Here is a 13,479-nt window from a genome sequence, read left to right as displayed (position 1 = left end):
TGGGCGGCGGTGCCGGCGCTGCCCGTGCTGCCAACCGCGCTCCGCTGCCTGGGAGAAAACGGGGAAAAACCCCAGCCCGGCAATCCGCTCTGCTGCCCTGGTCAGTTTTCTGTCTCAGCGAGGTGGTTGGCAGGCGGTGAAACTTACAGAAAATGTTGTTTACAAACAGCTAGAAGTAAGAAGTGGGTGGCCGCTTGAGCCTTCACTTTGATTTTTTTCATGAAACTGGGCTTAGTTCAGATTTTCCCGTATCTAGGTGACCTTTTGGTTGCAGGGATACCAGGTACCATTTGATTTTTTTTTTTTTTTTTTTTCTGTCGCTGCGAGACTGGTTTCATGCCTGATTGATCGGAGAGTTGTGCTGTGTTTGTTGATATGTTTGGGGGTGAAATACAGAACTCAGTGTCTAACTACTTCTTGGGGGAAGGAGTCTGGAGAACCTGCTGTGCTCATAATGCATCTCCCTTTTGCAAAATGTCAGATGTAGATGGTCTTGAGCTTTCATTGTGGCCTGTGGATGTTTTAGTCAACGGTCAAAATTGTTTAGTGAAAGTTAGTAAAAAGACATGTCTGTGCTGTAGGTGAGGAGTGGATAGTGTGGATAAACATGCTAGAGTTGTGATAAGTTCTGCTTAGAAGAACAAAAACAAACCCTAATGCTATCAGCAACCTGTGAGATGATGAATTCAGTTCTGGTATCCACTGAGGCGCTTGGAGGTGACAGAAACCAGCACTCTCAAAAAATCTGTTTGCTGCTGCATTCTTCCTAATTTATATCTGTCATTTCAAACCGAACTTATATCAGGCCACAAATAATCTCTGCAGTTTTGTGATCCTCTCAGATCTGTTTGCCAGCCTCTGGAAGTGCAGGGTCGGGGTGTTTTCTATTTTTTCCCCTTTTTTTTGTGACCCAGATTTTTATTCACTTTAGTTTTTAAAGTATGCTCACCTATTGATTAGGTATGAAGTCTGAATTGTACTGCCCTGGGAGAAGCTGCTACAAAGCTCAAGCACCCATGTAATATTAAGCCTGTAACTGAGATTTCCTGGTATGCAGTGGTTCTGCTGGTGTTTCTGAGGGTTAAAATTCACTTACATCCTAATTTTAAGCTTTAACTAAGTTTCCTGGTTTTCAGAAATGCGGGTCACTCACAGCTGCAATTGATTTCTCTAGGAATTAGGCTTGCTCAGCACTTAAATCAGGGGTTGGTGATTATCTGGGAGTGACTTTATGTGAAATTAGGCAGTTTTGTCTGAAAATTTTAGACTATAGGAATGTGATTTGATACACACAATGATGTGAGACACATGATTCTATGTTCTAATAAAATTTGTGCTTGAGGGGAATGTAGGCATAGGGCCACAGTTCTAAGTAAGGGGAAAGAACTGCTAAAACTAATTTATTTTAAGGCTTTTTTTGCATTGTTTTTATAATTTGGCTTAAAATAACGTTTTTAAGTAGTGTTAAGTAAAGAGATTAAACACTAAACTGGAGAATGAATACGTTCTGAAAGGAAAAAAAATTGTATCATATTGGTATTGTAACTGTTAGTACTTGAGTTTCTGCAGTTCTAATGAGACTGTGAGCCAGGTCCTTAAAAAATTAAAAGTTGTTACTTATATGTGATTTTTCAGAATTTTGGAGACTAGCTTGTGCATTTTGCTCCCTGCCTGAGAGAGTGGGATGGGAGGGGTTTTTTTAGGGTCCATTTTAGAACAGGGTTTACTTTTCTTTATATATTCCTCTTGCTGGCTGCCGTGGAAGTTTGCAGAATTATGGATCTGTCTAATAGCCATACATCCCTGCCTTCCTCTGTGGCAGAAATGTTTCCCATTCAACTTCTGCCCTACTTCTCTCCCTGCTTAGCCCAACCTTCATATCTCATCGTGTGGCTGTACAAGAAGTTTGTATAGCTGTGAAGGGGCAAGTCAGCTCCCAGGCCCTCAGAGGCTCTGCTCCTGAAGTATCCTATGTTATGCTGGATGATGAGCATGATGACAAGAAACCTCCCTAACATACCAACCTCCCTTGCTTTGCTGTCCCTGTGCCATGTCAAGGGGAGGTCCTTGAAGGAGCAGAGCCGTGATGAGCAGTTTCCGCAGGGTTGACGTCCTGCCTACCACCACCATGTCCTCCTTTCAGGATGGTTCCTCTCCTCCTTTGCTCACCCCTTCCCTTTTTTCCTCCTAGATCCCTTGGTGAGGGGCAGCCCACAGCACTGCTGGCACTGGGCATGAGTCTGCAGCTGGTGTGGGTGGGTGGTGGTTGTGCTGATGTTGCCGTTCATTTTGGGGCAGGGCTAGGAGCAATAATTTGGATGTTTCCTAACTGCTGAGCAGTTTTTTCTCTGAACCCATAGGGCTGTCATATCCATGAGACCTTTTCCCTTGCTTTGATTGAAATTGGACAAATGGTTGAGAGATGATGGATGGGGCAGGGAAATGGGACTGGCAGGCAGGCAGAGAGGAGGATAGACAGAGAGGGAGCGGATACGCCTCGTTTCCTTAGGAAATTAGGAAATTTCCTTAGGAAGTCACACTGTCCTGTCATTTATTAATTTGACTTTTTTTGTATATGTCTTTGCTAGTTATGGAAACAAAAGGATACCACAGCTACCCAGAAGGCTTAGATATGGAGAGACGGTGGGGTCAAGTTTCTCAGTCTGTGGAGTATTCTTCCATAGGTGCTGGAGAGCAGGCTGATGACAGTAACTACATGGAGATTGTAAACGTAAGCTGTGCCGCCAGCACTTTCGCCAACAGCAGTGCTCAAGGAAACAACAAAGAAAAACCTGAGCTACTCTCCTGCCTGCAGCAAGACAACGGTCAGCCTGGTCTTCTGCCCTCTGACATCAAAACCGAGACGGAGTCGAAGGAGCTGTCAGCAACGGTGGCCGAATCCATGGGTTTATATATGGATTCGATACGAGATGCCGATTACCACTACGATCAGCAAAACCAGGGCAGCCCGGGAAAGATCTACCAGAATGTGGAGCAGCTGGTGAAGCTGTACAAGGAGAATGGCCATTGCTCCTCTCCCCTCCACAGTGCCAGCAGGCCCTTGAGGTCTTTGATGTCTGACTCTGGGAGTGCTGTCAACGGTGGTGCCATGCACACAATTGTCAAAAGCCCCATCATGTGTCAAGAGAAGAGCCCTTCGGGCTGCAGCCCTCAGAACATGGCCTCCTCAGTCTGTAGTCCTGCAGGAGTTAACTCCGTGTCCTCAACTACTGCTAACTTTGGGAACTTTGCCATGCACAGCCCCATCAGCCAGGGGACCCCCCTGTCACGCTCGCCCAATGTTGAAAACAGGGGGTCAATGTTGCACAGTCCCGCACACGCTAGCAACGTCGGTTCTCCGCTTTCTAGCCCTATAAGTAGCATGAAGTCACCAATTTCTAGCCCTCCCAGTCACTGCAGCGTGAAATCTCCTGTTTCCAGTCCGAATAATATCACGATGCGCTCTTCTGTGTCCAGTCCTGCGAACCTCAACTCCAGGAGCTCCATTGCCAGCCCTTCCAATGCCAACAATAGGTCCACTCGTTCTAGTCCAGCGGTTAGCACTGTGGGGTCATCCATCTGTAGCCCCGTAAACAACTCCATAGGTTTCCCAGCTTCCGGCACGCCGGCGGGACCTAGCAGAAGCCAAGATACCGTTCCTAGTCCAGAAACAAAAGACAAGGGTGCTCAAGAACTCCCATTTCCCAAGATGGAGGAAATGGAGAACGCCATCTCCAACAACAGTCAGATGAACCTCGTTCAGTTCATAAAACCTGAGCCAGACGGGTCATTCGGCAGCGCCTGCATTGGCGACAGCAGCAGCAAAATAAACTCTGATTCCCCCTTTTCAGTACCAGTGAAGCAAGAGTCGGCGAAGCATCCTTGTTCTGGTGCCTCTTTCAAAGGGAATCAAACAGTAAATCCTTTCCCATTTACGGATGGCTCGTATTTTTCTTTTATGGATGACAAAGACTATTACTCTCTTTCTGGGATTTTAGGACCACCCGTTTCTTCGTTCGATGGAAATTGTGAAGGTAGCGGTTTTCCAAATCCAGGCCTACGTGTGGGAATTAAGCAGGAGCCTGATGATGGCAGCTATTACCAAGAAAACAGTATCCCATCCTCTGCCATTGTGGGTGTAAATTCAGGTGGACAGTCATTTCACTACAGGATCGGTGCCCAGGGCACGATATCCTTGTCGCGGCCGGTCGCTCGGGAGCAGACATTTCAGCACCTGAGCTCGTTCCCTGCTGTCAGCACGCTCGTGGAGACCTGGAAGTCACATTCAGAGTTGGCATCCAGAAGAAGTGATGGGTATCCAGTTCTAGAGTACATTCCAGAAAACGTTTCCAGGTGAGCAGGCACTTCTTTTTTTTATTTTCTCATTTTTTTCCCTACTTCCCTTGCATTCAAAAAACAAGGCATGAGTTAAAATGGGGACTAGGGTGGTATTTCTCATGCTGATGTGTAATTCTTTGCTTGATGTTCAATGACTATCATTAGATTTGCCGGTGTCTTGCTGTATTCTACTCTGCCTTTAATAAAAACAAAGTGCTGGTGTTAATATTTAAGAACATATTCTATTCTATTGTTATTAGGTTTGAAGGTATAGCTTTAGTATGTTTATGAGCTCTCACTACTACAAATGTTGTTTTTCCCATAATGAGTGCTTAGTAAAATTGCTCTCTTGTGTCCTATAATGGTTATTCTTTCTTAGCTAGTGCTCGAATGTGTTGTACCTCAGATGAAATGCTGAGATGAGGATAAGAAAACGATAGTGTCAGGAATCTGTTTATGTAAAGAAGTATGGTTATGTGTTTGCACTGGACTTTAACTGGTTAAGTTATAAAAACTAAACATTATGAGCCTGTGGCAACATATTATTTCTGTATTTTAACTGTAGGAACATTTGGTTTGTATATATAGAAAAATGCCTCCAGAAGGAGGAGGACTGCTAAAGCTTGATGTATTTGAAAGGGAGAAATGGGTAAACTGATCTCCTCACTTTTGGTGGAAGAGAAATAATGCAAGTGTCACTTGAATTTGGGTTTCTTGTCTGGTTTGTGGAAGCACATACTTTTTCAGCAAGCAGTTGTCTGTGTGTCTCATGAAAGACACTTCCATAAACCATCTAGTTTCATAGTCAATATTAGAAGTTATTAAGCACCTCTGATGACATGTCTGAGCATGGTTCACAGCCTCTTCATGTGTCAGACAGGCTCACCAGAGGTTTGTGTTAAAGCTCAAATAGTCAGTAACAGATTTGTATTGACCTTTCTCGAGTCTCTTTTTCTCATGATGAGAGACGCAGCTGTCCTCAGTGAATGAAGCATCTGCCTTATTCTTGGAGCAGGGTGAAGAGGATGTGTTGTGTTTTCCATGTTTGTGTGATACTAAATAATTCTGAAAATGCAGTGAAAAACATAATACCTAAAATAGTGGTGCTTTTGAGGAGGGATAACAGCCTATATACCTGTGAGGAAAAAAAAGATGTTAAGTTCTTCCATTTCATTCTCAGATCTGTCCAGCATCTCTCCAATCTCATTATCATTTTGCAAGCCACACTTTGCTTTTTCTTTGGCCATTTCCAGTGTGGTCTCTAAAGAAGGCACTTTTTAATATATCTCTCTCAGCTTGAAAGGGCTATATCCCACTATGATGCTGAACTTTGCATGTAGCTGGGTATTTGTTATCATCTAGGCTTGGCTTAAGTGCACTTTCTTGGTTCAAGGAAGATGGAGTTACTGTTTCCTAGTTATTTTACCTGATGAAATTTTCATAAATTGCATTATTTATGTGGCAAGAAAAGTTCACCAGAAGACTGATGGAATGCCTGAAAATAGACCCAATATTTTACAGCCTTTGTGGTTGAGCACTGTTGCTTGGGCAAGTAGCTCCTGCCAGCTGTGAGAGCTCTTGTGTGTCTAAATTCTTGCCCTGAGTTGAGGTTGTCCACTGCAGGGGCAGGCACAATAAACAGGGAAATGAAGGTAGGAGCTCGGTTGTCATCAATAGTTGTGTTTTGAGTGGGTTTCTCATAAGGCTTTGAAGGTCTCTCCTGATCTGACATTAGTCCATGGTAGCTCTGGACTAGTAAATGGATAATCTGCATCATCAGACTTGATGATGGCATAGGCCTGGTATACTTTCCTATCTTTTTTGTCTAAGCTGGTGTCTCAGTAGGATGTGCAGGTGAGTGCAGCTGTTACTTTGTGGAGTTGAAATCCTGAAATGTCTCGTGCTCAGAGCTGTTACGTGTGGAATTCTGTTTGGGTGATGGAGATCTGCAAGGTTGCTACACTTCAGACATCCTAATCTGTAGTTCAGATTACGACACGTGTCATCATTTCAAATGTCTTAACCCCATTATTTAGCTAAATGTTGCTCTTAATCTGCTTGGCAATGGCTTTATGCCACTAGGTGCAGCAGAGGACCTGTGCAAAGCCCTTACAGGTTTCAAGGTAAATTCATGCAGAGGTTGTTTTAGCAGTGCAGATTTGAATGCAGAGGTGTCTGCTCAGATATTTGTCTGCTGCTGAGACAAGTCATAAAGACTCAACGTAAGATGTCACACATGCAAAAGCTCAAACTGATTTTTTAATTTCTGTGCTGTGTCCCAGCTAAAACAGGGGAAATTATACTCATGTTAGTTGATGCTCTGAAGTGTTGTGGTAAAACACACGTAGATTAAAACCATATCAGACCCAACATCCCCAGGTGGGTTTCAGCTGTCCCAGGTCTGCATGGTATGGGAATTGCAAAGTATCTCTTCCTTCAGTTGGTTAGAGCAGCAGCATCACATTGTGCTCTAGATCCAAGCCAAATCCTTGTTACTTCCAGTCAGGTTTTTCTCCTGATATGTCAACCATATCAACCAGCATACATTTTGCAGCCTTCTATAGCATGTGATTAACTCTCCAAAATCTGAAGTATTTTAAACATTCTGGTATTCTGACTATATAAATTGCTGTAAGCAAAAAATATGGTGAAGAGAAAAAGTAGGATACGTGGTTGTCTAAAGCCGACAGGTGACCAGCATGGAATATATCTTGTTTTAGCAGCATTATTTTCTGAACCTTGACATCATACCTTTTCTGGACTGCTTCAGAGTTGCAGCTTGTGTGGGTGACCAAATGGAGATGACTTTTCTTTAGAAAATAGCTGTAAACCCCAATAACTTTTCCTATTGGATTCCTTTCTTGAATCAGTTATACTTGCTGTGAGTGTCTAACAACCATAGTTGAGGCATTTAAGATGCCTTGTTGACTGTGCACAGCACCCACTGTCAACTAGAACATTTCTCTTTTTCTCCTTCAGTTACTTTTATTAGATGAGTAGTTACGATTCTTTTTAAGTTAGTTGGTGGTAACTTTTTCTGTAACATTGCAACTTGTGATGTTTGGGGAGCAAGAGCCTCTTAAGCAAAACCAAGTTCCCTTATTCCCTTTAAAAATAGTTTTCTTCTGCTAATATCAATGCAGAGCATGTCTTTGTTTTTGAAAGATTTTTACATGTTTAATTTTTAATAAAGGGTGAATCATACTTGTCTGTCTGTGTGTATAGAGATTCCCCCCTCCATGAATGACATTTCTAAGAAATAATGGTATCTAAGCTAAACAATAGCAAAGTGGGCTTGAAAAAGAAGCTGTGTGATGTCATTGATGAAAACCTTCCCTAAGAATCCAGATGAGATTTCGCTTTAGGGTGATTATTGTTCGTCTGAATTGGGGTACTAGCCTAAGCCTTGTGATTGTGCCAATTATGTGCTTCTCAGAGTGGCCTAGGAAAATGTCATGGTTGCTTGAAACAACAGTAAAAATTGAGGAGGATGACCTTTCTGCTGTATTAGTTCTTACCTAAAGCTGCTTTTGCAAGTGTGCCTTTTCCCTCTAATTTCAATATTAACTCATGTATGTGCACATAGATCCTCACTCTTCTCAGTGGTTGTGGTGGAAACAGAGGGTTGATACTCCTACTGCTGTTTCTTCCTGGCAATTCCACTGGTGTAATCCAGTGTGGGAAGAATTCACAAAGTTTGCTGTGTTGTTATTCAGAAAGTTGAGTGTTTTAGCATAAGTTGCATGTGTTTATCAATAAGTGTGTTTCAGTTGTTTCCATTCAGATGAGGAGATTTCAAAAAAGTGTTTCATCATATTGCAGAGTCTACTTTGTCTATGAGAAGGAACTGAAAGACTATCATTGACTCCTTGGGGTTTATGGTTAAATTTTTTGATCAAATATTGACAATATTTTAAGGACTTCTCATATCCATCTGTTCCTGAGTCATTCACATGGATTAGTATTTTTTTTCATAGATCCTACTTGAAACATTCCCCCAAAAAACTCCACCCCAGCAGCCTAACCCCAAAAAGCAACCCACCAACATGGTCTTCATTTATCTGTAACCTTTACTGACTTGAGTGGGTGATTCTGGTTAAAATCTGATTTCAGGCTATTGCAAGTATTTTTGTAAATAAACTTTTATGTTAAATATTATCTAGAATAGTCACTTATCAGAATTATACCTGCCAGAAAGATAAAGGTCTGGTAAATATTATTTTTAGAATTTATGAATGGCCTTGACCTCTGTTTGTTTGCTGGTGGACTTTATGAGAAAAGGACCGTGCTGTTAAAATATTCTCCATGCTTGGCATGGCTGTTTTTCCCTTTAGCTTCCCACAAATTTACTGTGCAAACTTCTTTTTTTTTAACCCAAACAATTCTTTAATGTCATAGTTCATAGCCTTAAATCCGTATCTTTCCTTGATTTCAATTTGAGAAAGTACACTTGTTTGTATAGGTTCTTGGATGATTTTGTGGGATTTTTAATGGCTCTGGGTATAATCTTGACTCAAGAGAAACTTCTGCCTATTTTTTCTTTCTCACCAAAGAAGTTAGGAGTCTGTATTAATATGTCAGGGCAGGAGGTCAAAAGGTTCTCCTTAGCATTTCAGCATGGTTTGAACAGCCTCGTACATTCCATAGACTTCTTTGTTGTTATTTTGGTGAGGGTGCTGGTTTTTCATACAGTTTTTTATTGAGGACTTGAAAATCTGTATAAAGTATTTTCCCTTAAAATGTGACTGCTAATGATGCCTCATTTTCCCTTAAAATCATATGCATAATTGACTTCTGTGCTGTGGTGGGGAGAAGTCCATGTTACTGGAAAATTGTGTTCCATAAATGAGTGGATCTTCCAAATCCGGGGAAATCAGAGCTCTGTTGTCAGTCCTTGTGCCAGTATCTAGGGCTTGGTTATTTCTTTGTGTGTGGGTAAGTAATGTTGTGTATTGCCAAAACATTTCTCTAGCTGGTTGATACTGCTGAGCTTTGCAATACTTGGCTGTTGGAAATCAGTTTGCCATAGTTTTTTCTGCTGGTAGCTAATAGTTGTTGCCTAGGTTTTCTATCAGTTTTGGTGATATGGAATCTCAGTGTGATACCTTTCTGATGGTTTTATGAAAAAGGGGAAGGTGAGGTCACCTTCATGCACGGATTGTAGCAAGTGAAGAAATTTGGATGATCCTTTTTCTGAGAGTATGGATCCGTCCATTTTCATGAAGGTTGGAAGACACAGGAAAAGTGCTGTATAAAAATGTTCCCATCCTGTTTTTTGGAATGTGTGTTGCAGTTATGCAGGAAAGCATGCACAGGGTTTGCTGCAGTGGATTCAGTCCTCGTGCAGTACTCTTGTTGTCTGCAGAGGGAGTAAATTGTTAAGTTGTGGTTCAATGACCTGTCCTTACTCAACCAGCACTTAACATTAATGGAGCTACAACCTGCTGTGAAGAGTTCTGCCCAGCTGAATCACATTCCCAGATACCTGTTGGTGCTTTGCTGATCCCAGGCTTGAGTAGTGGTTGCTGTTGGGTGTCATTTGTAGCTGAACAATATCTCATTGTCAGTGGTGAAATACTCTGTTGGACCATGCCTTGTCTGCTCTGGCTCTGTGTTTGCCCTTTGGTTGGGTGTGTTGTGTGTGAGAGCCAGGTCAGGTTCCTGATCCAGTTCACTCTGAAGCTCTAAAAGTCAAAAGGACAGTGAAACTTGGTGAGCAGTGTGACGTGTTATGGGCACGAGAACAAGCTGAAGGGATGGAAAGGGAAAGGAACCTATGAAATATCCTAAGTGCACCTTTCTGCTGAAAGATAATGTGTTGTTGAGCCATAATCCCAACACTTGTATTTTCGGGGTATAGCTTTAAAAGGCAGTTTCTCTTTTTTTTAATGGTATGTATTGAGACTTTGAAGAGTTATAGGAGCTGGAATTAATAATGGACTCATTTTGACCAAAAATTGTTGGAGAACAGTGGAGTGCTGTGATTCCAGATTTAAGATCTCAGAGGTCAGAAAATACCACAGTTTAGGATGAATATAGAACCATAGCTTGTTCTCTGGCAAATGTGTCTTAAAATATGGCTGCAGAAGAGTGATAAAAATGGTCCAACGAGGAAACTAAAAAGAGCGTGTGAAAAACAGGTATTAAATCCATCTAAGTTTAGTACTTTTATCAGTTTTCACATGCAGCTGGTTGCTACACAGTGCTGGGTGCTCAGCATATGAATTGCTTCAGTTACAGTCTCCTCTGAGTGAGAGATCTGTGGAGAGAAAAAAAGCCAAGCAGTATTTCCATCATGTGCAATTGACCAAGTTCTTGCAGCATTATTGGGCACGTTTGAATGCACCCTAAATAGACCATGGCATGATTTGACTGCTCACTGCCCTCCTCGTGCAAACTGCAGTGGAAAGTCACTGTCTGGTGGGTCCTCCAAAAGCTGGAGTTGGTTTTATTGCTGGAGGAGACAGGCTGACCTTGGAGGAAGGCATAGTTTTTTCTGGTTTATGCTACAGGGGAAGGGATGGCAGGTCAGGAAGTCCCTGTTTGGCCATGAGAGCAGTTCCCAGTGTAGTCTGCTCCAGCACCACTACTGGCAAGAGCAGTGGCAGCGTCTCCCTGTTGGTGTGGGACTTGCATGGGAGGAGACACTCTTTTTCTCAGACTTGGAAGCAAGATGCATGAGCATCTTTGGTGGTAATACATGTCTGTATCATCAGGAACCCTGAAATTTTACAAAACCTGGAGAGCTTATTTACTTTCAGGACTTGAATTTACAAATAAATTGTCTCTTTCAGTGGGAAGCTCTGTGACCTTCTCTGGGGTTGGGTTTTTTGTTGTTATTTGGTTGGGGTTTTTCAATTGGTTGTTTTTTTGGTTGTTGTTTTGTTTTGTTTTTCAACTGAGGTTTATTGACGTGGTTTACCAGAGCTTAACTGTGTTTTCTGAAGGAAATGATCTGGGTGATTCTCTGTTTTGCTGAAATCAATGCTGGAGGATTTCAAACACAACTACCCCTGCTCCCCCACATCCCCCAAAACAACAGCAGCAAAAGTGCAGAAAACCAAACCTACACTGTTCATCCTGGATTCTTAAAAGTATAAGTAACACTGGTTGTATCTATTCAGTATGTGAACAAGTACTTTTGCAAGTCACTGTTTCTTTATTGTGTTGTGTTATAGCAGAAGTTCCCACAGGCTGGTAGGTCACAGGAAAATGAACTTGAAGTAGAATTTTATTTCTTTATCTTAAACCATGAATTAAGCTCCTGCAATTGCATTAGAATGTGTTGTTAGCTGGTTGCTAAATTAAATTTCTCTAAATCTGCAATCTGTAAGCCACATATTGGCTCCACGAAGAAGTTGATGTCTTAAATGTAGTATTTGAAGGTGGGGGAACTTGGGGTTAATATATAATGGCATTTTTCGAGAAGGAAAATAAAAGTGGACTTTGGTTAGAACATCTGAACAGAAACAAAATGCAGTATTTGTGGATGATATGTAAAATGGCTTACAGGAATTTGTGCGCTCCCCTGCAATGGATGGGTATGCTGCTGATTGTGGTTAGTGATAATAATAGATCAAAGAGTTACAGCCCTGAGGTTAAAAAAGCAAATTTCAGACTAATTGCGGAATGTTTCTGACAATTTTTATATCACTTCACTCATTTCCATTCTGTCTCCTAAACAATACTTTCTACTTGCATTTGGAGGCAAAAGAAGTTTTCGAATGAGCTTTCAGGCTAAAATTTGGACTGAATACATGAATTTTTCTATTGTGCTTTTCATTCAATGTCTGCTTTCGAGAGGTGTTATCCCAAGTTTCTAAAAGTGGAGGCTTTATAAACCAATTCCATAGCAATTAGGTTTCTGAAAAAAAACCAAGGCAATTTGAAAAACCTTCTCGTGTTGAATAATGTTTTATGAAACTTCTGGATTTGTGAGAATATCCCACTTTCATTTTTGTGTGTGTATGACCATTTCAGGTGTGTACTCAGTCTTAAGCCTACAAAACACATACGTATTTTAGAGATCTATTTTGGACAATGTAATGCTATCAGTGGTCTGAGAACTTTTAATCACAGGGCAGAATTGAAAAGTAGCTACGTTTGTCCTGACCAGGATTTTGCCTGTGGCAGCTACCTAAGCATAGGATTAAACTGTTTTGGCAATGTTTTTCTGACTACTGTGTCATGCTGACAGCATAGTGCAGTCCTGTCAAGCCTGTTGCTACAGTCCTTGATTTCTTTTGCTCACCAACTCTTCTCCTGTATCTGCCTCAAAGGGTCAGCATGGTGCGTGGAAACTGTCCTGGTCTTGACTTGGGGAGTCCCCCAAGGAGATTGGAGCGGTAATTAAACAAAGCAATGCTCTGCTTAATGAATTTCTACATTGAGAAGCTTTGCTTCTCAAGGGCAGATTCAGGCCGTAGAGGGGAAGAAAGGGGCAGGCAGTGAGGCTGGCTGGGCTGAGCAGGCACGTTGCCCTGCCGTGGCAGGGAGCTGCCCACGCCTCTGCATCCCCATCGGCTTGCGCAAGGGAACCGCGGCCGTGTACCCGTGCGAATGCGTCACCTGGCACGTCCTTACCAGGACCTGTGTTCTCCAAGCCCTTTGGAAGCCTGGTTTCACAACCAGCAAGCCCTGGTTTACTCTGGCAGTGTCTCACCTTGAAAAAAATCAATGGTGTTTGTATCTTTAGCTCTCTCTTGTTAGTGCTGCTTGTAAGTAAGAGAGTGGGGACTCTTTTCATTGTATCACAGAATGGTTTGGGTTGGAAGTGACAGCAAAGATTATCTAGTTCTGAACCTCTACCATAGGCAGGGGCACCTTTCACTAAACCAGGTTGCTCAAAGCCCCATCTAACCTGGCCTTGAACACTTCCAGGGTTGGGACTTCCACAGCTGCTCTGGGCAAACTCTGCCAATGTCTCACCACCCTCACAGTAAAGCATTTTTTCCTAATATCTGATCTGAATCTACCCCCTTTCAGTTAAAACCACTTCCCCTTGTGCTATCACTGTATGCCCTCATGAAAAGTCCCTCTCCAGCCTTTCGCAGGTAGTTCACCATATTCCCCATTCAAACACAGCCTCTTGTTTTGACAGGAGCAATACTGGTGGTGAGACCTGGTCTCCTAGTCAAGTTT

The 13,479-nt window shown here is 42.3% G+C and overlaps 1 protein-coding gene across 1 annotated transcript in view; it reads left to right on the top strand.

The window, feature by feature from the left end:
- Nucleotides 1-2,307: 2,307 nt before the first annotated feature.
- Nucleotides 2,308-13,479, top strand: part of LOC103800797 (mineralocorticoid receptor-like) — a gene marked incomplete at its 3' end in the record, with an annotated part of 119,757 nt that continues 108,585 nt past the window's right edge. Inside the window, exon 1 of the mRNA XM_009073181.1 lies at nt 2,308-4,353. Coding sequence (XP_009071429.1) covers nt 2,576-4,353 — 1,778 coding nt within the window. The remainder of the gene's footprint in view (nt 4,354-13,479) is intronic.

Source organism: Acanthisitta chloris, unplaced genomic scaffold (genome assembly GCF_000695815.1).
Source record: "Acanthisitta chloris isolate BGI_N310 unplaced genomic scaffold, ASM69581v1 scaffold9624, whole genome shotgun sequence".
In the NCBI taxonomy this organism is placed as follows: Eukaryota; Metazoa; Chordata; class Aves; order Passeriformes; family Acanthisittidae; genus Acanthisitta; species Acanthisitta chloris.
Note: the sequence above shows the minus strand (reverse complement) of the source record. Positions and strands in the feature narration are given on the sequence as shown.